At 45.7% G+C, this 26127-nt stretch overlaps 4 protein-coding genes across 4 annotated transcripts; 2 read left to right on the top strand and 2 right to left on the bottom strand.

Moving 5' to 3' along the window:
* Positions 1 to 2330: 2330 nt before the first annotated feature.
* LOC127779026 (thioredoxin-like protein YLS8) lies at positions 2331 to 4931 on the top strand. The gene is made up of 2 exons (XM_052305688.1): positions 2331 to 2588; positions 4226 to 4931. The coding sequence occupies exons 1-2, from the start codon at positions 2346 to 2348 to the stop codon at positions 4532 to 4534; spliced, it is 552 nt and encodes a 183-aa protein (XP_052161648.1). The 5' UTR covers positions 2331 to 2345; the 3' UTR covers positions 4535 to 4931.
* A 2815-nt stretch (positions 4932 to 7746) lies between these two features.
* Positions 7747 to 13638, top strand: LOC127779025 (DEAD-box ATP-dependent RNA helicase 52B). The gene is made up of 7 exons (XM_052305686.1): positions 7747 to 8028; positions 8203 to 9030; positions 9126 to 9209; positions 10195 to 10437; positions 11421 to 11588; positions 11754 to 11867; positions 12823 to 13638. The coding sequence occupies exons 2-7, from the start codon at positions 8248 to 8250 to the stop codon at positions 13357 to 13359; spliced, it is 1929 nt and encodes a 642-aa protein (XP_052161646.1). The 5' UTR covers positions 7747 to 8028; positions 8203 to 8247; the 3' UTR covers positions 13360 to 13638.
* Positions 13639 to 14631: 993 nt separating this feature from the next.
* Positions 14632 to 16576, bottom strand: LOC127779850 (UDP-glycosyltransferase 91C1-like). The gene has a single exon (XM_052306769.1). The coding sequence runs from the start codon at positions 16532 to 16534 to the stop codon at positions 15041 to 15043; it is 1494 nt and encodes a 497-aa protein (XP_052162729.1). The 5' UTR covers positions 16535 to 16576; the 3' UTR covers positions 14632 to 15040.
* Positions 16577 to 20723: 4147 nt separating this feature from the next.
* On the bottom strand, positions 20724 to 23670 carry LOC127778828 (UDP-glycosyltransferase 91C1-like). Its single transcript, XM_052305464.1, has 2 exons — positions 23142 to 23670; positions 20724 to 22525 (listed from the first exon to the last, which is right to left on the bottom strand). The coding sequence occupies exons 1-2, from the start codon at positions 23643 to 23645 to the stop codon at positions 21512 to 21514; spliced, it is 1518 nt and encodes a 505-aa protein (XP_052161424.1). The 5' UTR covers positions 23646 to 23670; the 3' UTR covers positions 20724 to 21511.
* Positions 23671 to 26127: the final 2457 nt, after the last annotated feature.

The raw sequence follows: 26127 nt of genomic DNA, 5'->3' as shown, positions 1-26127 counted from the left end.
AGTGTAAAACAGAGGATTACAAAACACAGGAAAAACACAGGAATGGTCATTTGAGTGGAGCGCAGGAAAAACGCAGGAATCGGATGAGAGAGATAGACTCAAAGGAAATTTTCCAAGAGGTTGAGGCCCCCTTTGATTCAAAGGAAATTTATAGGAATTTTAGAGAATTTTATTCCTATAGGAATTTTTCCTACAAAGCCCTTTGAATCAAAGGAATGAACCCTATGGAATCCTATGAAATTCCTATGAAATACCTCTTTCCATACAAGTTTTGGAGGAATTTTAAAAAGAGGTAGAACCTCATGGAAAAAAAATCCATTGAGTCTTTATCTCTCCTCAAATTCCTGTGTTTTTCCTATGGTCCAATCAAACGGTCATTCCAACGATTTTCCTGTGTTTTGCAATCCTCTGTTTTACACTTACATTCCTGTCAGAATCCTATATTTTTCCTATTCCTCCGTTTTTTCATTCCTACGATTCAAAGGGGCCCTGAAGCTCTTACTAAATTTCCTCCAAAATCCACATGCAATGTGCCATTCCATAGGAATTTCATAGGATTTGGAAAGCTTCAATCCTTTGAATCAAAGGGCCAAATAGGAAAATTTCCTATAGGATTTGAATCGGGCCCCTCTGAATCGTAGGAATGAAAAAAATAGAGGAATAGGAAAAACGCAGGATTCTAACAGGAATGTAAATGCAAAATAAAGGATTGCAAAACGCAGGAAAAACACATGAATGACCGTTTGACTGAACCGCAGGAAAAACACAGGAATCGGATGAGAGAGATAGACTCAAAGGAATGTTTCCAAGAGGTTGAAGCTCTTGCTAAATTTCCTCCAAAATCTCTATAGGATTGCCCATTCCATAGGAATTTTAGGGCCCCTTTGAATCGCAGGATTGAGAAAACAGAGGAATAGGAAAAACGTAGGAATTGAATGCCACATTTATTGGATTCCTATGGGATTTTGAAACACAGGAAAATCTCTAAACTATCGTTTGATTAGCACACAGGAAAAACACAGAAATCTTAGACACATGAAGAGAAAAACATGAGGTGAGACCTCATGCTTATTTTCCTCCAAAAATGCTCTAGTAAGGTTCATTCCATAGGAATTTTAAAGGAATTGATAGGAAACAATCCTTTGTTTCAAAGGACTCTATAAGTCTTATTTGTAGTCACCATGTGCTAAATTAAATTGTTGATCGGAATCGTTGAAGTCTTTTTTAGTACTTATTGGTTACATGTTTATTGGTTTTATCATATGATGAATGAATTAATTACTCCTTGATCTTGGTAAAAAAATAGGTCTTAGACTTTTAGATGGAGTGAGTATGTTGGTTTAGTTGAGCTGAAATTGAAAGGATGAATTCTAGTGTTTCTTCTCCTTTGACATTTCAGCTCCATGTCCAGATTCAACTCTTGAGTGCCTATGTTTGTGAATGCAATATGAAATATGCGATAAAATCTTTCAGCTAAAGTTTAATTGTACGAAATTGCTATTGGAATTCGTTGGGCGTTGGTTTATACAACTTTGGCAGCTAATTTTTATTGCAAAGCATTTAAAAACCGTATAAAATTATGATATTATGAAAGTTCTTTTAGGCACACCTACACATGATTTTTCACCCAGTCTAAATATTTAGGGTTTTTTGGAATGAGTAAATTTTATGGGATTTTCAAATCCACATGGACCACGTCCTTAACACCAACAATGGTTTTTTATTTAGCGGATGTGTTTATTCGCAAGAACTTATTGAATATATTGTTTGGGCTCGTAATAAATTAAAAGGTTGCTTCTGTTACTCAGCCTAGAGCCCTGAGCTTTATACAAGGACATTGGTGTAGGAGTAATCCATTACTTTTTTGGTGGACTTGCAAAAACATGGGCATTTTTCTTAGCAAGAATTATTAAGTAGAATAGTGTCTAAGAGGATTTTAAAGATATTATGAAAATAATATCTCCCATGTTTAGCCAAAGGCTACTTGTACTCATGTCTCTCGTCCTGTCATCTTTCTCATCTTTGGTGACATCCTGTCTTTGCTTCTTAACTATTTTGGATCTAACGCTCTTTTCATCTTTGACGTTGCCCATAACCCGTTGCAATCGTCTAAACCCAGGAAACCTTATCTTTTTTCCTCCCTTTAAACTTAACCCTAAACCTTAACTAGTTGAGGTCATCGGAGTTACTCCTTCCGTCTAAAAAATTAACCTTGTACTATAACGAATCTGTATATATTCGTATCATAGTGCGAAATTGTTTTTTGATAGAGGGATAGAAGGTAAACTGTAGCACGACTCGTGAAGCAGATCCGACGGTCCTAGCAATCTGAATCCGCCACTTGCATGTGGGCCCCGTCATCTGACCCTTCGAAAGGCTTTCAGCCCAAATTCCCCTTGCGAATCAGCATCAACAGGTCGGCGGAGGCGACCGGAGAAGTTCGCCGCCGCCGCCGGAGAAGAGCGAGGATGTCGTACCTGCTGCCGCACCTGCACTCCGGGTGGGCGGTAGACCAGGCCATCCTCGCCGAGGAGGAGCGCCTCGTCATCATCCGCTTCGGCCACGACTGGGACGAGACCTGCATGCAGGTTTGCTTTACCTTTCTACTCCTCCCCCTCTCCTATTGATTTTACCCATAGTAACTGGTAGCCCTAGCCCCTTAGGTAGTAGTAGTATATGCTTATGTTGGCAGGTAGATTCTAGGCGTTGTTTGTGGCCTCTGGTCTGGCTGAATCGTCGATTGGGTATGTTAAGGTGGGGGTGAGGTTGTTGTAAGGTGCGGCGAATTCGCGGCACCCGGTCAATTTGGAGTTACCTATATCTGATCGATTCTTGAAGTCGAGGAGCATGTACTTCTGAATTCATGAAATCGAGCTGTGATTCGGTGAAAAATTGCGAGGAGATGCGGAATTTCGCTACCCCTTTTGTGCGGTGTTGTCAAGTCAAATATATGCAAGTGGCTGGATTTGAGGAGCATGGAGCACCACCACTTGTGCACAATGATTTCTACTTGGATGAACTGTTTAGTGGATCTTGTTAAGTTGCTACATTAGCTGATGTTCTTTCACGCCTTGTAATGCCAATCAGTAATGTGAATGTCTAGTGACTGGAGGTTGCGATATAATATGAAAAGCTTAGGTGGGTTTTGGGGGTGCTGATGCTGCTTAGCTGACAGATGTGGGGAAAGTGTTCTGTTACTTGCTTGAGCCGTCTTCCGTTTGGTGCGTAACCATGGTTTCGATATGAGTTATTCTGTGTACTCTCCCTGACTTATACTGTCATATATGGTTGCTCTCTTAACCTATATTAACATTACGATTTCCAGAAGTTAGCATGTTATGTAATGCAGTTCAGCATTCTTTTCAGAAAATTAAAGAGGTTTGTTTATTAGCTCTAATGAAAGTGACAGCCTGACAGGTATTTAGGATGCTCCTTTCATAAATGTAAGTCATAAACCTTATGATTTCACATCAATAACTACCTAGTGGTTAGTAATTAACTAGTTATAGATACAACATTCTTCCCTGCTGCCTTACATATTCAACCATCCTTTGGTTTTTATCTTCAAATAACATTATTAAACTGCTTCCAGCATCTGGGGCAGAAACCAGTGTCTGGACAAGCCCTGGACTGGGCGCTGTCGCTTAGTTGACCCTGCCCTTTTCCTCTTTCAAGGATGTTTTTGTGGACCTTTTGTCCTGTGCCTTGGGCTGCAGCCGAAGTAGCATAACACTTGGTTACACCACTACTTGGAACAATTGACATTATATAATTGATAGCATGCCCTAATTGCCCCTGTTGTTCTGTAGGGTATGGTCAGTCAGTGCCAACAAGGCAACAAGAGCAGTAGGGAATTAGGATTTTTTTTCCTTCCTTAAGATATTGATCTATTTATGATGCCTTAAAAGAGTTTCCATTTAATATATAAATTTCATCTTTCACAAAACTGAAGTTTCCATGCACTGCTTGATGAAATTAAATCGGGACTCTGTACCTTCAATTGTCTTTGCGAGGAGATTGTTTTCAAATAAATGGACAAATGCTATTTGTTTTTATGGGTGCAGCTCCTTTTTCCTTTTTGCAAAGAAAAAAAAAGTTATAGGCTGTTTAATGTTTATGCTCTTATTAACAATGTTCATGCCCTTTGGCTGCACAACAATTTTAATTAGTACTGTTGTATGCTGTGGAATTACTGACTCATATTTACCCTTTTTATATCTGTTAGATGGATGAGGTGTTGGCAGCAGTGGCTGAGACCATAAAGAACTTCGCGGTCATCTACCTGGTTGACATCACTGAGGTTCCTGACTTCAACACCATGTACGAGCTGTATGATCCATCAACAGTCATGTTCTTTTTCCGAAACAAGCACATCATGATTGATCTTGGGACTGGAAACAACAACAAAATCAACTGGGCCCTGAAGGACAAGCAGGAGTTCATCGACATTGTGGAGACTGTCTACAGGGGTGCTCGGAAGGGGCGGGGTCTGGTGATCGCTCCAAAGGATTACTCCACGAAATACCGTTATTGAGGCATTTGTGTTTTGCCTGTTGCAGTTTCTAGCCTACTCTGTTAGGTAAAATGCTGCTAGCAATCAGGTAAGTGACACCAAAGGCAAAGCACTGTGGTCTGTGGACTTGCAAAGTGTTGGTTAGCTATGTATTGGCATCTCACAAGCTTGTAATGCTTGACATGATTGTTGAAATATTCATCTATCAATTGAAACGGCTGAATGATGTAAACTGTTTTTCCGGTTTGAAGCATCTGGATGTTGCTGGTGCATGTTGCCTTTGCCGTGATTCTACACTCCTAAACTTTCTAGTGGTAGAAACTTTGTTGGTGTTCTAGTGTACGTTGATATATCTTTGGAAACTTGGTTTACAACTTTATTCAATAATTAATATTACCATCTTTGTTTTATGTCCGAAGTTGTCAATTCATCAATATTAGCATTTTTTGCTCTCTAAGTTGTTGCCGGCCAAAAAGTTACATCAATGGATGCTTGCATATGACCTGGTAGAGCAAGGTTCTTTCATGGTTTCAATATCGTACAATTCCAGGAAGGTATTAGTACGGCATAAGGTATGGTTTGTGTTTCACACGTGCTGCTCATGAATTTTCTCTCATTATTCTTCTTTGATCTTATAAAAGAAGGTGAAGCCGTGAAGAGACGTTGTCCTTCATGGTGCTAACCCTTGCTCATAGTATATATACTATAGCAATTTGTAATATTACTTATCTTTCTATTTTATTCTGGAAGTGTGGAAACACTATTTGCCTCAAACTGTAAGAAACTGAAGTAGCTTATAGGGTTTGCTTCACATTGGTAATCAAAGCCCCTGCCACCTCCGCAACCCGCACTATTTGGCTGGCGCTCGCTGTGCCAAAGTCGGCCGCGGTGTCCATCTAGATGAACGGACGGGAAGAGAAGGAGACGGAGGCGGAGGAGATCAGGGAAGGAGAGGGGGCGACGACCTCACTGCTAATTTTTTCGCTGATGCCGATGTGATGCAATGCCGCGCCTCTCCACGTTGCCCTTATCTTCGCCAGGCGTCGCCCTTCTCCCTGCTAGCTCCTTTCCACCGCCTGTCGGGCGTCACGCCCGGTGAAGCATCTAGGCCCCCAATTTTGGTAATTAATGACAAGCACTAATTGTGGACTAACCGTTGTCTTTGAGCTATACATTTTAAGTTAGGTCCACGTCATATGTGCGCATGGATGATTATCGATGGATTAAAATTGACGGCGCAAAGCAAAGGGAAAGAAGACGGTAAAACTAGCGCTTTAATTTAGAATTGATCGAGGTGTAGGGCGATAAAATTTGCTAGTTTAATTTTAGTTTCGCCGTACTATTAAGAGGGGTAATGACCTAGCAAAGAGATGATTTTAATTGCCACATTAGGTCATTGCATTTTTCATTTGTGCTCTCTTTTTCATTACACACACATTCACTTGCAAATTCACTGGGTTCGGCCTGACCAGGGGCGGTCAGACCGGCCACATAGTGGCGGTCTGACTGGCGTGCCCTGGCCGGTCAGACCGGCTACATAGTGGCGGTCTGACCGGCGGCACTTTCCCGGTCAGACCGGCCCCCTGGAGGCCGAGATGGTGCTGCTCGGGATGGCCGATACAGAGCCGACGGAGTCGTATTCGGTCAAACCGAGCTGATGGCGGTCTGACCAAGCCAAGGCCGGTCTGACCGGCCACCCCATGCCGGTCTGACCGGCTAGGCCGATGGGGCCCTCTAACAGGGCTACAACGGCTAGTTTTCTAGCTGTTGCAGAGTAGCACGGTCTGACCGGCCACATACCTCCGGTCAGACCGGCAGAGCATAGAGTTGGGGGATTTCGCCCCCAACGGCTAGTTTTGGTGGGTGGGAGTATAAATACTTCCCCACCAGCAGCAAGGGGGCTCTCTTGGCACCCAATTCAATTGCATACACTCCTTGCACCTCTCTCACACTCACTTGAGCTTTGTGTTCATCCATCTAGTGTGTTAGAGGGTTGTTTAGCCAAGAGTTAAGTGCATTTGCTTCCATTGTAGAGCTAGTGTGGCACTTGATCATCTCCACACCGGGTCATTGCTTATTACTCTTGGAGGTTGCCGCCTCTTAGACGGCTTGTGGAGGAGTTGCCCGGTGACCTCTCCGAGAAGATTGTGGAGGAGGCCCGGCGCCGGTTTGTGAGTGGTTTGGAGTTCACCACCTTCAGAGTGAAGGAAGAACTACCCCGAGTGATCGAGGCTTGGGTAGTCCTCTCCGTGGGCCGACTCCCGCCTTGCCCACCTCTTGACGAAGGGGGCGTGCGGTGGCTTTGTGGTTGAGCGGTGGAGTTGGGCTCGCCTCAACAGGGAGTAGGAAACCGGCGAGTTTCCGAACCTCGGTGAAAAATCTTTTGTCTCATTGTCTCATTTGATTGTCGCATTTACATTTGTGCAATTTACATTTCTAGAGGCACACTTGAGATCATATCACCCTAGGATTGCAAAACATCGACATAGGAGCGTGATTTACTTTCCTAGAGATATAATTGAGCCACTATCACCCTAGGTTTGCAAAACATAACTTAGTTGCTTAGTTAGAGTTCACCCTCACCAAGCCTAGCAACTTAGGTTAGATTTGATTAGGTGTTATTTAGTTTTAAATCGCCTATTCACCCCCCCTCTAGTCGACATCTCGATCCTACACCCGGAGAGAGGAGATGGGAGGGAGATGAAGGGAGATGGGGGGAGAGGAGGAAGAAGACCGCCCAGGAGAGAGAAGAGGGGAGTGAGAATGACATGTGGGGCCCTCGTGGCCCCACCATTCTTAATTATTTTTTGGTGCAGCTGACACATGGGCCTATGGTTTATTATTATTTTCCAGATCAAATTGCCATGTAAGCGCTATGCCAATGCCACGTGGGAAGAAGACTTAGTCAAATTAGCCATGTAGGAGCCACGTCAGCCAAAACCAGGGACACTACTGTCAAAGGATCTCGTTTGCACAGATTTTGTAAGTTAGGAGACCGATTGTATCTTGTTTTTCGGTTCAAGGACGAAAGTGGGATTCGGTATCAAGTTGAAGGACCTGAAATGAACTTATTCCTTTTCTGGACTATACAACTGGACGAAAACTTGTACTGCTTGGGGCAGGCCGGGCAAAAAGGTGGCTAAGAAAAGCCCATACCACTAATGGGCCTCTTGACTCCTTGCGCTTCCTCCGGCCTTATTACTCCCCTCTCCCCCGTCCCCTCCCCTCTCCCCCACGTCTCGTCTCCCCTTCCCTTCCCCCCCGCCGCCTTCGCCGCCGACGCGCCGATCTCCACCACCCCCCACCTCGCTCCGCCGCCGCCGCCGCCTCTTGCTACTGCCTCCCTCCCTCCGCCGCATACTCCCCTCGCCCTCCGACCACTCCCCCTCCTCTACTCCCCCGTCTCCTCCTCGCCACTTCGCCACCCCGCCGCCTTCGCCGATCCCCTCACCCATCCCGCCGCGAGCTGAGTAGAGGAGCCGTGGGTTTCCGTCGTCCTGCTGCTTCCGCCTCCGGTGAGCACCCGCGCCCTCTCGTTCTTCTACCCTAGGACTTATCCTCTCTTGTAGATCTGGAAGCTAAGCTAGGTTTTCCTCGTTGCGTTAGCGTTAGTACTAATAATGACAGTTGTTTTAGTTTGTTTTGAATAAATAAAATAATTAGTTAGCTAATGATGTGGTTTGTTTCAGTGATCGAGTGGTGCGTTCTCATCAACGGGCCTTGTGCGCTAAATTATGCGATCTTCATGGGCTGACTCAGCTGCGAACGCCGAGGAATCGGCGCCCGCGGCTGCTGCTAACCACGGCAACTCGCGCCTCCCGCGCAGCTCATACGTTCCCCCGCACCTCCGCGGCCAAGCTGCTCCTGCAGCGCCGGCGCAAGCTGGCGCGCTGCCCTCGGCCGCCGCCCCCGCCGCGCAGCCTTCTGTTGGCCAGCCTGGTGTGGTTGGTGGCCCTCGCTGGGCGGGCATTGTGAATGGTGGTGGTGGTGGTGGGAGCGTAGGTGGTTCTCGCCAGGGCTTTGGTGTTGGTGGCCGCGGTGGAGGAGGTGGTGGTGGCGGTGGTGCATGGAACTCCCGCCCTGGGGGTTGGGACCGAAGAGACCGTGAACCGGATCCTTTTGCCAATAGTGAGGCTGCGGAAGTTGACTTTGAGGGCGAGAACACTGGCATCAATTTTGAAGCCTATGAAGACATCCCTGTTGAGACAAGTGGCCATGATGTGCCCCCACCAGCCAATACATTTGCGGAGATTGATTTGGGTGACGCGCTGAATGAGAATATCAGAAGGTGCAAATATGTGAAGCCGACACCAGTGCAGCGTTATGCCATCCCAATCTCCATTGCAGGACGGGATCTCATGGCCTGTGCACAAACAGGATCTGGAAAGACAGCAGCCTTTTGTTTCCCTATCATCAGTGGAATCATGAGGTCAAGGCCACCCCCCAGGTCACGGGGTTCCAGGACCGCATATCCTCTTGCACTAATCCTATCTCCCACTCGTGAGCTTTCGGTCCAAGTATGTCCGACTGAACCTTGTGTTCCTCTTTGTATTATTTGCAGAACTATCTTTTATTATTTTGGTTGATTCGCTTGCGATATTTCATTCCATAGATCCATGAAGAAGCAAGGAAGTTTGCATACCAGACTGGTGTTAAAGTGGTCGTTGCATACGGAGGAGCGCCAATTACTCAGCAGGTTTGTGTCTATTTAGTCTATGATACGTTTCAACCGTAATGCCTTGTATTTTGGTCTGTGCATACCTGAGTTTCACATGCTTTGCCTTGTCAAGAGGATTGTACACATTTTCTGCTTTACTTGGACATTTGCTGATATGATGCATTTACATCCACGGCTTAAAATTTTAAATCGTGCCATCTAAGAGAACTGAATACTTTAGCAAGTTCACGTGTCACAATCTGCTACGATAAAAAAGAATAGAATATTAGTGCAAGGCCCTCATTTGTAAACATCATAGTTGTACTGGCAAAGCAAACCTTGTGGCCTGTGCTTTAAGGGGCTTTTTTGTTGGTGGCCACAGTTTGTCACACCAAACCTTATGCGTGCCACAAATTCTTAGGTTAGTATTTGATTGAGTGCCACAATTGAGTCAAGCTATACTTTATTAGCACATTGGCCCACGCATCATACTCTCATTTTCTAGCCAAAGTTTGCCATAGTTGTGGCCATCAAATTGTTAGCCACACTTTGTGTGGCTTGCCACAGTTATATGGCAAATGGAGTTGTGGCAAATGAATTGGGCCGCTTGCCCAGAATTTGTAATCCCGATTTAGTTGGTAGAGAGGCAACATTGTGACAAGTTCATGAAATGTAGTTATGAAATGACATATTCGAGTATCTGTTTTTAAATTGCTAGGCTCTAAATTGGGTTTAACAAAATCCAATCTTGATGAAACTTGAGATCCAAGGAGAGCAAACATACCTTGAACAAAACTAAAGAATACTATATATGTAGCAAACTAAATAACATAAATTCTTCTTATTATTGCAATAATTCAAGTGGGAACTTTTTGTAACATAAACTTGTGTATGCTTGACAGAACAAGAAATACAAATATAAAAGGTATAAGCTGACATTTGAATGCTAGGAATGGGTCTTAAAATGTTTTTTTTCCATGTAATTGGATATTGTACTAAGTAAAGTGTATGGTTGTTTTTGTAGCTGAGGGAGTTAGAAAGAGGTGTTGAAATCCTTGTGGCAACTCCTGGCCGCTTAATGGATTTGTTGGAGAGGGCTAGAGTCTCACTGCAGATGATAAAGTATTTAGCTCTTGATGAAGCTGATAGAATGCTTGATATGGGATTTGAGCCCCAGATACGTAAAATAGTTGAGCAGATGGACATGCCTCCACGTGGAGAGAGGCAGACGATGTTGTTTAGTGCTACATTTCCAAAGGAGATACAGGTTCGCTTCTTTCCCTAGTCTGGCTTTCTGCTATTCGATCGCATCACTGAATTTGATTGCAGATTTCTGTTTTCTAATGTTAATCATTTTTGGGAGTTTTATTCCCTTGAATAGTGATCCATATGTTGTATTTTAGTTCTCTATGAATGTTTGCATATTTTGTTTTAGAGTAAATTTCACAAAACTACAGGTATTTTGACCAAATTATCACAAAACTACAGATTTAAGGAGTTGTATCACAAAACTACATATTTAGCACCAAATTTATCACAAAACTGCAGATTTTAGGTTAAGTATCACAAAAATGCATATTTAATATTGAACTTATCACAAAACTACAACGTTTGGAGTTTAAATCCCTAGCACCATTGTTATGGTGGAGCTATAAACATTATTACTTTGTGATTAAATTGGTTCTAAACCTGTAGTTTTATGATAATTTAGTTACTACTAAACATGTAGTTTTGTGACACTTCATCTTAAATGTGTAGTTTTGTGATATATTTGGTGTTAAATGTGTAGTTTTGTGATACACTGAGTTAAATCTGTAGTTTTGTGATAATTTGGTCATAGTATTTGTAGTTTTGTGAAATTTACTCTTTGTTTTACAGATGGTTTTTGTATTTTCATATTGCGATTCCACAATGACCATCAAATTCATATGCTTAAAACGTTGTACATCTTTAAAGTGATTGGATCTAGTTCTAACATGTGCATGTTAGAAAAATGCATCCTTTTTGTTTTCTCTGCGGTTAGTTCATTAGTCCCGAAAGTTTTTGAACCAAGCTCACAAATTTTTGTTTGGTTAGCAGTGAAAACCTACCATGATCTGACAAATGTTAATCGTTCCAAAGTTACCAGTATTTTCCCTTTGGGGGCATGGTTCCTGCATAAAGCTACCAGCATCTAACTTAGTGTTGTTGTTACTGTGCCTGCATAAAATACAAGGATTACACTAATCGCCCAATGATTTACTGATGCAGAGAATGGCTTCAGATTTCCTCGCCGATTACATATTTCTTGCTGTCGGGAGAGTTGGTTCAAGTACTGATTTAATTGTCCAGAGGGTTGAGTTTGTCCTTGATGCTGACAAAAGAAGCTACCTCATGGACCTTCTTCATGCACAAAGGGCAAATGGTACACATGGGAAGGTACTGTGTATTTCAGGCTTTGTTGATCTGTTATTTTAATAAAAATTCATAGATTTAGTGTGTATATATGACACAAGGCATCCCGTTGGCTATTCTAAAATCATATTGTTTTCATACTTGTTGACACATTTTTAATAATTTCTTGTGTTTCACTCATTATTTCAGCAAGCTCTTACCTTGGTCTTTGTGGAGACAAAGAGGGGAGCTGATGCCCTGGAGAACTGGCTTTATAACAATGGGTTCCCAGCAACTAGCATTCATGGAGACAGAACACAACAGGTGTGGCTTTGCTTTGACTTGCTTGCATACAGAAGTGTATTCTTAGGGCCTGTTTGGCACAGCTCCAGCTCCACCTCTCTTGGAGCTGGAGTCCAGCCAAACAGTTTTAGGGCCTGTTTGGTACAGCTCCAACTCCTAAATTTAACTCCAGGAGTTGGGTCTGGAGTGGAGTTGTGGAGCTGCCTAAACCCAGCTCCACAACTCCAGTTCATTTTGTAAGAGAGCTCCACCCAACTCCACTCCCATTTTAGGTGGAGCTGAAACTGTTTGGCTGAGCTCCAGCTCCAGGAGGGGTGGAGCTGGAGCTGTGCCAAACAGGCCCTTAGCTCCACCTAAACTGGGAGTGGAGTTGGGTGGAGCTCTCTCACAAAATGAACTAGAGAGGTGGAGCTGGGTTTAGGCAGCTCCACAACTCCACTCCAGACTCAACTCCTGGAACTAAATTTAGGAGTTGGAGCTCTACCAAACATGCCCTTATAGTTATATGTCAGTGTATGGCAGAAGCTGTATAAAGATATTTGAAAATATTACCATGGCAACACTGCCTTGTTCACTTAGATAAGTCTTGGATGTCATTGCATGTTTGTTTAATTTAATAAAGTTCACCATATGTACACTCAGGGTATCTCAAAATATGTAATGAAAAAGGTTAATATACCTACCAAATCAGTAATTCAAATCGAGTCTCTGCATTTGCATGTGGTGTATGATGATGATCACATCATACTTCCATCATACATCTCCCAGCAATACATCTTCACGAAGACCCCTTTTTTTCTGTAGCCATTCTGGATTACAAGGGTCAACAAATACTGATACATTGTACTGTGCATGTATGCTTTCTGAAACATTTACATTTGCCATGAAACATCTACTGTTATACGATGCCATTATCCTCGTATTATGGCTTCTGCAAGGTCTGGGTTGAACATGATACCATCTGTTCTTTATACAGGAAAGAGAGTATGCCCTGAGATCCTTCAAGAGTGGAGCAACTCCCATCCTCGTGGCAACTGATGTTGCTGCTCGTGGACTGGATATACCTCATGTTGCCCACGTCATTAATTTTGACCTCCCAAATGATATAGACGACTATGTCCATCGGATAGGAAGGACAGGGCGTGCAGGGAAATCTGGTCTGGCAACTGCATTTTTCAACGAGAGCAACACCCCACTGGCAAGGCCGCTGAGTGAGCTCATGCAGGAGGCTAACCAGGAGGTTCCTCAATGGCTTGAGAGGTATGCTGCCCGTTCATCGTTTGGAGGCGGCGGTGGGAGAAACCGCAGGTCAGGTGGTGGTGCTAGGTTTGGTGGCCGGGACTTCCGACGAGACAGAGGCAGTGGTGGTGGAGGGTATGGTGGTGGAGGGTATGGTGGTGGAGGTGGAGGTTATGGAGGTGGCGGATATGGTGGTGGTGGCGGTGGAGGCGGCTATGGTGGCGGTAGCAGCTATGGAGGTGGCGGGCAAGGTTTTTCTAGTGCTTGGGACTGATCCTGATCCAGAGCTGTCATGAGAACTGAAATTTGAAACAATCGTGCTCTATTGGCCTCCCTTTTGGTGACATGGAAATTTGAAATTTGAGTTGCCTTTTGATGATAGTATGGTGTGGCATCGCCTTCATCATTGGCGGTTCTCTTTCAGTCTGGTGTTGATTTTTCCTTTTTTGTGTACTGTACTAGGGATTGCTTGTGTTTTTTTATCTGCGAATTGTGAACTCATCTTTTAATGGGGCCTCTTTTATTAATTTCTCCTTTCTACTGTTTCATTTCGCATCGATGCTTTACTGCCTGTGTATGTTTATTTACCTCTTTCATATCCACTGGCAAAGTATTCATGTTAGTTTACCATGCAATGCTAAAGCTAAAAGCATTTGCTAGTGATTGCTTCAACTATTCCAATAATCAGAGCAGTATTTGTTCCAATAATCAGAGCAGTATTTGTTTGCTAGTCATTTCATTGGCTTATTGTTCCAGCCGGCATCACTCGAGGAACATTTGAATGCCATTTTCCATATTCTGGGTCTGTTTAGTTCGCAAAATGAAAATTTTTGGGTGTTACACCGGACGTTTGACCAGATGTCGGAAGGGGTTTTCAGATACAAATGAAAAAACTAATTTCATAACTCGCTTGGAAGCCACGAGGCGAATCTTTTGAGCTTAATTAATCCGTTATTAGCACATGTGGGTTATTGTAGCATTTTTGGCTAATTATGAACTAATTAGGCTTAGAAGATTCGTCTCACGATTTTCTCCCTAAGTGTGCAATTAGTTTTTTAATTTATTTATATTTAATACTTTATGTATGTGTCCAAAAATTTGATGTGATATTTTTGAGAGAGTTTTTGGAAACTAAACAGGGCCATTTGGCTGGAGTTTTAAACAGATTCCTCGCTGGAGTTAGGACCCTAAATTTGGCTGAGGAAAATCAGTAGTGCAGATATGTTATGATAAGTTACCAATTTTTCATCAATTTCGCTAGCCGCGTAGGACACTGCAAGTTCTGCAGGCTAGTTTAGCTACATTTTCAAAGAACAGATTTTGCAAGTCTAAGAGCTAGTGAAAAAAAAAAATGACGGATGGGCATTGGACTACGCAGAAGCATGGGTCCAATTTTTTTTTATAACGTGTCATGCTTTGCACATTTTATTTTATGGCCATAAAATTTTTAGGGTAATTTGAAGTAAGCACAAAAACATTCACCCAAATAAAAAAGGTATGTATCCTATTTGAAATGCATTCATGCATTGGGTTCATATGGCTCACTGTTTCAATTGAGGTCCTGAACCGGCGGTACGACAATTTTCACCAAAATTCGACAAATTTCGGTTGAATTACTGTTTTGATTTGAATTCCCAAAAACCATTTAGAAATTTCACTTGGAATATACTTCCGCCACACGTTGAAAACTCCAAAATTTGCATCTATCGATCAGCTTTCATCGAAAACATTAACCTGGTTCATATGCTATTCTGGGTGGTAGATAAACTATTTTACACAAGTTTTTTAGTCTGATATCGTTTGTTCAGTTCACTTCCAAATTTGCATCGCGAATTTATTCCATCACAAAAATTTTCAAAGCAAATACTTCGCGAAAAGAATACGATGCGTGATGACGTAGTTCGTGAATCGTGATGGAGCTATCGCGCGCGCCGCCGCCGCCGCGGCGGCGGCGTTCAGCCCAAACTCCGGCGACGACGCAGCCGCTCGGCAAGCTCGTCGACGTAGCGATCCTGCCGCTCGCCGTCGCCGAGTGCCTCCTGCATCTCCCTTGCGTTGCGCGCGAACACCTTCCCCTCCTCCTCCGCCATCACCCGCCGCACCGCCGCCGCGACGTCCTCGCCGCGGAACGAGCCGTCGCCGTCGTCGTCCCTCGCCACCTCCACGCCGAGCCCCCTGTCCGCCATGGCCCTCGCGATGAGCCCCTGGTCGGCGATGAACGGCAGCATCACCAGCGGGAGGCCGCCGAACCGGAGGTTCTCCACGGTGGAGCCCCAGCCGCAGTGCGTCAGGAACGCGCCGACGGCGGCGTGCGCCAGGACGCGCACCTGCGGCACCCACCCCGCCTCCACCACGCTGCGACCCGCGACGCGCGCCTTGTACCCCTCCGGCAGCCGCTCGCCGGCGTCGCGCAGCGCCCAGAGGAACCGCGCGCCCGCGAGCTCCAGCCCCAGCGCGAGCTCGCGGACGTTGTCCGCCGTCACCGGCGCCTCCGTCCCGAGCGCCACGTAGACGACCGACCTCGCCGGCTGCTCGTCGAGCCACCGCATCAGGTCCGGGCGGTGGCCGTCGTCGTCGTCGCCGGCGGCGTCGGGCGGCAGCAGGAGGCCGGCGGGCACGACGGGCTTGTGGTAGAGCTCGTCGAGGAGGCCGCAGAGCTGGGCGCCCTCGACGTCGGGGCAGCTGCGGTAGACGATGAGGTGGCACCGCTGATGCAGCTGCCACATCCGGTCGATGTCGGAGACGCCGGAGGCGTTGGGCCGGTAGGCGGCGGCGGCGACCCACGCGGCCTCGTGGCGGCGGAAGGCGATGGTGGAGGGGAACGTGATCCACGGCGGCGGCGACATGAAGTCCTCCGGCTCGGTGCGCGGGTGCGCGTCGTGCGCCGCCTTCGGGCCGAGGAACGCGAGCGCCGCCGCCGAGTAGATGGAGAAGAAGGCGCACGGCACCCGGTGCTCGTCGGCGATGGGCGGGAGCCAGCCGTGGGCGAAGTCGACGACGACCCAGTCGGGCCTCCTGCTGAAAGGATCTGGTCGTCCTTCCCGGTCTCCGGCGGCGCAGGCGTCGGCGAGGAATGCGGCGAAGGGCGCGGCGAGGCCGTCGAACGCCTTCTTGAGAAGCTCCACCTTCTCCGGCGGGACATCGGCCGTCGACTCCGCGCCCTCCGGCAGGCCATCGACCACCGGAAGCGGGAGCGAGACGACGCGGACGTAGGCGGCGAGCTCCGGCGGGAGCGCGGCGAGGCGGGAGGCGTTCCGCGGCGTGGCGAGGAAGGTGACGGCGGCGTGGCCACGCGCCGCCAGGCGCTTGGCGAGCTCGAGGAACGGGATGAGGTGGCCGAACGCCAGCCACGGGAACATCACCAGGTGGAGAGGAGGTGGAGGTGCTGATGCATCTACGTCGACGTCGACGTCGCCGGCGCCGGCGCCGGCGACGCCATTGATCGCCATCTTTGGCTATCCGTGTAGATGCTGATGTGATGCGTGCTATCGTTCTCGGTCAATGAATTTGTATATGTCTTCTTCCTCTTTCTTTTTTGAAAACAATGTGTCAGACGTTTGTACATCAACTGACACCACTGTAATATTGTATTGTATTGGATCTAACTTCTCTGTCTCATATTAAATTCATTTTTACACCCCTTCAATTTATTCCAAAATAATTTTTTTAAAATTAATCATTGCATCGTACTACTCTGTCAAAAAAAAAAAAAATCACACCTCGGACGGAGGGGTAGTTTGTAAAAATAGAGAATAATATTATTGAGAGTAGATAGAGTGACCAATAGTTGATTGCGATTTGATAAAGTAGGGATATTCTAATATTTTTGTTTTTATGTTAATATATGTGTGATGAGTGAAAAATGAACTTATTTTGGGATGGAGATAATACTCCGAGAGCCCCTAATTTTTTTAAGTTAAAATGTAACTACATTTGTTATAATTTATTACATCACTATCGTACTAAGTTATCTGAAAGTTTTGAGGAGATTTATGGTCCAAGTTGTATAGCTAGTCTACTAGTTTCCGTTTAAAGTTTTTCCGACTTGTTTAAATATTGCTACATGGGCCAATTTTGGCACTAACGCATTAGGGCAAGCGCAATGTTAGTTGCCGACTTTGGCAATACTGTGGGCCAAGGGGTCAGACGGTATTAAACCATCGCACCCTTTAACATTGTTTATGCGCGTTGGAGAGGAATAAGGTGGGCCCAGCTAAAAAAAATCACCGATAGTAAAATTCCCGTGACTGCTACGTGACTCCTTCTCGCGAGTTCTGTCAGAAATACTGAACAAATAATATTGTTTATCTCTTGTTCATCGGTAGTAGCTGTATGACCAGGTTTTAACTCTTTACCACTCTCACAATGCTTCCTACCGGGTAGGAAGAGAGCATGTATTGCTTATTACCGGCTAAAAAGCAACAATGTGGATGCCCTTAGGCAAGCTGAAATTATTAGCCCGTTACACATTCGTGTGGGCCAAAGTTTAGCCCGCTAACGCCTACCCATGTGTCAAACAAAATTCCAAATTTTTGGCCATTTAAGGTCTTCGCTATTTTTAGATAATAGAATAGAATCCCGATCTTTACTGACAGAGGTATAGCCAATTATTACAAAACATGATCCAAATACAATCACACCTTAAACAAGTCATAAAGATCACATCTAAACTGACAGAGGCACATACCACTACTAACACCAATAGAAACATAAAACACAAATTTCTTGAATTCTATTTGTGAAACTCTAGCCAAAATTGATGAAAAGTTGTATAACTGTTGACTCCAATGTCTTTGCGATGTCTATAGTCAACCAGTTTAATCAAATTAGCACTTTGGGTGGGTAAATTTAGGCCCGTTTATCATTTCCCCTCGGCCAAATGGGCCGCCTGGCCTGGCACGTCCTATGCACGACCGGCCTGGGCCGAAGCTAGTTTGGCCGGCATGGCCCGACTAACACACCGGGCCGGGCTATGCCTGCCCACGGGTTGCACCCCCGGCCTAGGCCCGACCCATTAAGACTCGGGCCATGCCGGGCGGGCTCGAAGGCACGATAGCCCATCGTGCTTCTCTATTAAATAAGTTAACTATTCCTCCCTCATGTCTTTGGCCTGAGTCTTATATAGCTGGAATAAGTCTATTTTATATACCTCATGTCTTTGGGCTGTACCTCAAATGGCTGAATTAAGTCTATGATGGTCCCTCAACTATTTTTATTTAGTCCTGTCGGGCCGTGCTGGCCCGCTATGTTGCGGGAGCAGCCCAGGCATGGCCCGGCGTGCCGTACTTGGGCCGGGCCTAATTGCCGTGCTTTGGGCCAGGTCGTCGAGCCTTGGGCCATATTGCCATCTATACAGCCAGGTAAACCAAACGAAATTGTTGAAATTTGGACCGCAGTATGAATTTCCAAAAAAATAGAGAGAAGAGAGAATGGAAAACAAAATTCACTGCGCGTTTGGTAATTTGAGGTACGTATGGTTTGAGTTGAACCCACCAGATGGAAACATTCCTTATAAATCCGGGTTCAAAGCATCCATCAAAATCGAGTGGATTATCTCGACCCACTTTGATGGGCGCACGACGTGTGCCCGCGCCGCGCCGCTACTCGCTCGTCCTCTCGCCCGTCCATCGTTCGCCCGCGTGCCCGCGCGCCAGTCATCGCCGCTCATCCGCCTACCACTGGTCATCAATAGTCGTCCACCTGCTCGCCTGTCGGCTTGCTCACCCGCTCTTCCGGCCATCACCGAGTACTTTTACTGGCCCGCCGCTCACCTGCTCCTTCCGGTCATCGTCAAGCTCCTCCGCCCACCCCGCCTGCTCGTGATCCTGCCCGTCAGCCATCGGTCGCCGCCGCTCCTCTTCTACCTGCTTGCGAGCCCATGCCTCTGCTTATGCTCGCCGCCGACTTTCTCACGCACTCCCCTTTACCTGCTCGCAGATCACTTGCATGCGAATCCACGTTGCTCCTCGTTTTCTCCTGAGCTCGTGTTGCTCGATCCTTCGCTTGCTCGACGTCGGTTTTCTCGTGCACGCTCCTCCGCTTGCTAACCGCCTGCCTATGCTTGAGCATGCGCCGCTCCATTGCTGCCCGCACCCGCGCGCTCTCCTCTGCTTGCTCGATCGCCGCCTACCTGCGCGTTGGCGATCTGAACTTTGATCTCGTTTGTGAGTCAATCTGTGACCCTGCCTGTAATAGGTGATTTGGATTCATGTCTCCCTAGTCCCCACCCGACTCTATATTATCGGTATTGCTAATGTGTCCGTAGGCTGTTGAATGGTTTGGCTAATGGCTACTTTGGTAGTTGATATCCGTACTTTTCTATTGCAAAGCAGGGCCAATCTCTAACTCTTGAGATACAACCAGCTAACTTTGGTTGCAATATAATGGTTCCTAGTCCATCTTCTTGGCAGTCGTATACACTGAGTCACTGACTGGATATGAGAGTTAAGATCTTTATGATGTTTAAGTTGATAAAAACAAACAATTTGTTAATGATGGATTAAAATTGTCAGCATAACAGGTAGGGATGAAAACGGATCGAACACGGCCAGAAACTAGCTCTATCATATTCGTTTTCATTTTTTTTTCTTGGAATCGAAATCGGAATCGGAAACCCGGATATTAAAACGGAATCGAATATTATCGAATACAGATACGGAGCGAATACGAATCGAAACGAATACGGTAACGAATAATTATCGAAATATCAAGACCCCTCAAAGTATGCTTCTTAAATCGAGGAAGAGATGTAGCCATTAGTTTTCAAAAACAAAACATCAACATTTTCAAATTTTATCTCTATTTGTAAGGGCAAGGGGGAGATAGAAAATATTGTGTTTACTTTCAATACAAATTTATGTTATCATGAAACAAATAAATTCATGTGTATCACTGAAATTTTCGCAGGCACATTGAAATTTTTGAAAATTGGTTGAATATTTTAAATTTTGGGCTGAACATTTCAATTGGAGTTGAGAATTTCGAAATTGAATTAAATGTTCTAGAGCTTGAGTTGAATTTTTTAAATCTGAGTTGAGAGTTTTGAATTAGAACTGAAACTTTTCAATTTTTGAATTAAAAGTTATTAAAATTTTCAGAATTGAATTGAAAGTTTTTGAAAATTTGAGTGGTTATTTTTTAGAATTGAAATTTTCCATTTGTTTGTACGTTAATTGCTATTCCTTATATCTTTTTCATATGGTTTGTTTTGTTCCACCTAAGTAGAGAAAAGAAAAACATGTTTTTCATAAGAATACCTGATATCCGATGGAAAATACCGGATATTATCCGACCGTTATCCGATTCCGACGGATATCACATATATCATATTCGTTTTTATTCCCGAAAAAAAATATTAAAATTTCCATATATATCCGATCGAAACTATCCGAATCCCAAAAAAGTCTGGTCGGACGGAACTATCCGAATCACTTTCAACCCTAATCACAGGTATATAGGTACCCCAATAGGTCGATATCGGTAGTGCCAGGATAAAGGTCCTTGCATCGGTCCAACTATCTTAGCCTGTGAAAGAGTGTTTAGACGAAAGCACAAGTTAGAATATAAGGCCAAAATGAGTGTGAAGACACATAAGACTTGCGTCTACTGAAGGAACACAGAGCCTACCCGAGAGCCGACGTGTGGTAGCACACCTGATTCAACGCTGTCCATTCCCACCCGGAGGATGAAGCGAGGCAGCATACCCAGCTCGTGGCCACCCAAGGAATCGCTCGTCGAGAGTTAAGGTGTGGCGGTGCTTGGGGACGGCTAGAGCTGGCGCCTTGAGTGTGTTCAATGTTTGCCACGTGGTATGCCCTTGAACCTACCATTATAAGCGGCGGAGTTGCTGATGGGGCCCCATGGGCCCCACACCCGGACATAGGAGGAACATGCCACCTGTTCTCGCCATCACTCTGTGCTAACAACAAGCAATCAAGGGATTGAATAGAGAACAGGTCTATTGCCCCGATCTCTCTTTGTCTTTCTCCCCCTCTAACCAAACCATCCCATCAAAGAATGGTTCGATTGTACCAATGATAGACCCGAGGAGAGTGACAAAACACAACATGAAGATAACTATGTAGGGTGGTGAAGAAGAGTATAGAAATGTACAAGGTTTGCATCAACCAAGGGAACACGTGGGTAGTGTGTACGGCTTAAGGCCATCCACAGAATGACTGCCTGGAGGCTTACATGTGGCCACTAGTTCAAGGTGCATGCATGGTCAACGGCGTCTTCGAGGTGTATATTTTGGTGAAGTACACTTCCATGGCATTCAAATAATAGATCACGAGTCATTGAAAAAAATGAATCGCGAGATAATAACACTATTGGTGAAGTAAATATGACTTTACGATGAAGTAGAATATAGGCATGAGAACATATAAACATAGGATAGTCTTAAGTGCATCGAGAGCAATATATAGTCATTTATAGTGCTGCAAGTAGCCAACAAACTCATCAAGATATTGTTCCTCCCGTGCCCTATCTCCGAGGATGCTATGCACCTCCTTAGCCTTTCTTGCCAATACCTTCCCCTCCTCCTCCACCATCACCCGCCTAACCGCTGCTGCAACATCATCCCTATAGAACGAACCATCGTCATAGTTCCTCGCCACCTCCACTCCTATCCCCCTTGCAGCCATTGCCTGAGCGATCAGGCCCTGATCGGCGACAAAAGGTAGCATCACTAGAGGGTGACCAAAGCAAAAGCTTTCCACGGTGGAGCCCCAACCACAGTGTGTTAGGAATGCGCCTATTGCACCATGTGCAAGCACACGCACTTGTGGCACCCACTCTGTGCACACTATGCCACGTGTGGCAACACGTGACTCGAACCCGCTTGGGAGGAATGTTCCAGTTTGGCTGTTGATGCCACTCGGAGGACAGAGTGCCCAGAGGAAGCGTACACCAGAGAGCTCTAGTCCAAGTGCGAGCTCGCGTACATGGTTTGTTGTGATAGGTGCCTCGCTCCCGAGAGCAACATAGATGACAGATCCATTTGGCTGCTTGTCAAGCCACTGTATTGCTAACACAAAGGATTGGTCAGAGGTGGTGTTTGGGGCATCTTCATCATGAACAATGTCTGCTGGGAGGAGGAGACCGGCAGGGACAGCCGGCCTAGCGAAGAGCTTGTTGAGGAGCGGGAACAGTCGTGGCTCTGCCTCGGGACAACTACGGTAGACGATAAGGCGGCAGCAGGAGCGTTCCATTTCCAGCAAACGGTCAACATCGGACACTCCAGAGGCGTTAGGCTGGAATGCAGCAGCGATCCACTCTGCTTCATGGCGCCGGTAGGCGAGGGTGGAGGGGAATGGGACCCACGGTGGCGCAACCATGTAGTCCTCCGTCGTTGTGCGCGGGTGAGTGATGTTCTCTTGCTTCGGACCGATGAAGGTCACAATGGCGGCCGGAATGATGAAGAAAACGGCGCATGGGATCTTGCAAGACACAAAAGATAGAAATGGTTGTCTATTAGTTAGGTTCCTGAAATTTTGTAAGTGTATGTCCCTTTTTTTTCTTTTATATTGTTCCATTTATATAAATGTGATGTCTAGCCTACAAATGAGAGAGAGACTACAATTAGGGATCCAATTTTGTACTGGCGGGCATATATGCTTCTCTCTATCATGTATGCAATTCTCTTGATCTATCCCAAAATATAAGGCACAAATACTTTTTTTTTTGCTTCATCTCATAATATAGTAGAAAACATTTATACATTAACTAGGATCTCTTTCTCTGCTAAATTTAGTTCGCTTTAAATCATCTACCATCAAGCCCCCAATCACACTACGAGCATGTATCGAGGTGATCCAACCGAGAGGATGATTAAATTCTTTCTTAATATTTGTGTTAGTACTGGTTGTACTTTGTAAATTGGGACGGAAAGAATTATACTACTAAATAAGGGTCCTCATTACCTATCCACCTAAACCTACCGACATAGTAAGGGTCCTCATTACCCTAGGCATCTTTAATCATGTGCTTATTAACGAGCATGCAAATGGGAATTAATTAAGCACGTGCATGCCATTTTCTTTCTCTCTTGCTCACCTCATGCTCCTCAGCAATCGGCCACAACCAGTTCTGCGCGAAGTCGAGTATGATCCAGTCAGGCCTCCTCGAAAACCCAGCGGCGGCTTCTTCCCCATCACCGGCGCTGCCGCCGCCGCAGGCCTCGGCAACGAGGCTAGCGAAGGGCGCGGCGAGGCCGTCGAACGCCTTCTTGAGGAGCCCGACCTTCTCCGGCGGGACGTCGGCCGTCGACTCGGCGCCCTCCGGCAGGCCATCGACGGCCGGGAGGTCGAGCGGCACGACGCGGAGGTTGGCGGACAGCGCCGGTGGGATCGCGCCCAGCCTCGCGGCGTTCCTCGGCGTGGAGACGAAGGTGACGGCGTGGCCGCGGCTGGCCAGCCGCTTGGAGAGCTCGAGGAAGGGGATCATGTGGCCGAAGGCCAGCCATGGGAACACCACAATGTGAAGCGGAGAAGAAGAAGAAGAAGAAGAAGAAGAAGAAGAAGAAGAAGCATCAGCAGCAGCCTGCACCGCCTCTGACATGGCCGGATTATTGGAAAGAGTTGGATATCTGATGATTTTTTTTTAAAAGAGTTGGATATCTGATGATGTGTGTGTATATGTATATATAACTGTAAGATTGGTGAAATGTAATCATGGAGACAGAATGCGCGCGATCCACGAGGGTGATTTGTTTAATGATTGTAGTTGTTGTCGGACGTACGATTTGGTGATCCGGGCTGGCCGGCTGGGTGTACGATAGTAATGATGATCAGTTTGATATTCCAATGATATCTCTGTTGTTAAACATCGACGTGATTTAATTTAGGTAAAATTTGCCACAAGACACACAAAAAACGTATAATTGGCTAGAAGACACCACAAAAACATGACACGGCTGATGGACACTAAAAAAATATGTAATTGGCCATAGGACACCGGTCGTATTATTTTATTATTTCCAAGTCAAAAGAGGTGAGATATTTTTCTAAATGCCTGGATTGCCCCTTCTCTTTCCTTCCTTTTCCCTTCCTGTTGACTTCGCCTGGAACGGCACGGCGGCCTCGAAGGCGCGGTGGGGCGACACTGGCGGCCACCTTCTCCTCACACTCCACGCCGCTGCCGCCGGCATCGACAACGACGACGAGGATGGCGACGGCGCAGCAGCCTTTGCTGCCGTGGCAGGATCTCTCGGCGCATCTGTGAGGGCTCGTCCTCCTCCACCTTCCGTCCCTCCCCAACCACGTCCGCATCCGCGCCATCTGCCGCTCCACGCCACCACCGCCGGCACCGACGACGACGAGGAGGATGGCGGCGGCGCAGCAGCCTTCGCTGTCGTGGCAGGATCTCTCGGCGGATCTGCGAGGGCTCGTGCTCTCCACCTCCCGTCCCTCCCCAACCACGTCCGCATCCGCGCTATCTGTTGCTCCACGCCGCCGCCGCCGGCACCGACGAGGAGGAGGAGGATGGTGGCGGCGTAGCAGCCTTCGCCACGCTGGCAGGCTCTCTCGGCGGACCTGCTAGGCCTCGTGTTCCTCCACCTCCCGTCCCTCCCCGACCACATCCGCCTCCGCGCCAGTTACCTCACCGTCAACAACATCGCCGGCAGCTATAAAACTTTTGTGATTTCGGGTGGGGGGAGATGGCGCCAAGGGCAATCTCGCCATTTTGAAAAATTTCTCTCCTCTTTTGACCCGGAAATAATAAAATAATGCGACCGGTGTCCTATGGCCAATTACACAATTTTTTAGTGTCCATTAGCCGTATCATGTTTTTGTGGTGCCTCCCAGCCAATTACACGTTTTTTATGTGTCCTGTGGCAAATTTTGCCTTTAATTTATCACTACATGTGTGGAGTGTAGTCTGGCGACGGTGGCGACTGGTGAGTCGTCTCCAGTTCCTATCCAATTTGACTACTGTAGTTTTAATGGTCATACAGCTTTGGGACATATATGTCCTTTAATTTACATTTACAGTAGCGAACTGCAGTACTGCTCGTATGTGGCTCCGTTAGTAGCAGTAATGTAGATATGGTGCTGCAAAAGATCTCAGCTATACACTTCGAAATTCTAATTTTGCTTTTGATCGTATTGAAAAAGTATAGCTCATATATGGTGGTAGAGGTGTGAGTACGTGATTTTTTTTTTCTATAAAGTTAATGCCTACTAAACACCTAAAACTCAACACGCAAATATAATATTTATTAGCACTTCTATAATCTAATACAAGCATGCCACATCCAATAAGTATATAAAACTAGACATGCAAGCATCTAGGAGACCTTGAAAAATTGATGAGAGCAATTTCATGGTAATTGGGTTTGGAGGTACAGGAGGTATCATAAAAATGTAAAATTTAGTGCCTTTCATATTCAGTATATCAGGATGCATGTAGTGATCGGATTATTTTTAGTAAAAACTTTTTAAAAAAAGTTTGTTGAGAAAAATATTATCGATACTCCATTTGTCCTGTTCCCTCCGTCGTGCAACTGCAAGGATGCTCTTATTTTTTTTCATCACCATGTTTCTCTTAAAATATTAGCACACGTTGCATGTGACATATATAATTGGTTATAATATTTCGTTGCTTCTAGTCCTTTTACCAGATTCTGGGGAATGCATACTTCGTGTTGCGTAGTAGTGCTGTAATAGCCATGCTCTAAAATTATGTGCTGAAGTCCTAAACTTCTAATTAAGTTACATCTAGTAACTATATATTAACTATAACAATATATTTAAGGAAAAATACTTATTTTACAATATTGAGCTTTATAAGATTATAAAATAACCATAAAATTTAAAACTTTGTCATCAAACATTGAACTTCATAATTGGAGATTATTCAACCCTAAAATATTATACTGTTGCAGTTTTCAATATCAGCCCGGCCCCAATTTTTAGAGTGGTTTTCTAGGTTCTCCTAGCTAGCGTGTGCACCGACGGAATTAAGTCACACGCGCGGCTAACCCCACAGCCCACCTCGAGATTGCTAAGGGGCGATCGATCACCCCTAGCGATCGCCCCTA

The sequence above is a fragment of the Oryza glaberrima genome, chromosome 7, assembly GCF_000147395.1.
Source record: "Oryza glaberrima chromosome 7, OglaRS2, whole genome shotgun sequence".
NCBI classification, from domain to species: domain Eukaryota; kingdom Viridiplantae; phylum Streptophyta; class Magnoliopsida; order Poales; family Poaceae; genus Oryza; species Oryza glaberrima.
Note: the sequence above shows the minus strand (reverse complement) of the source record. Positions and strands in the feature narration are given on the sequence as shown.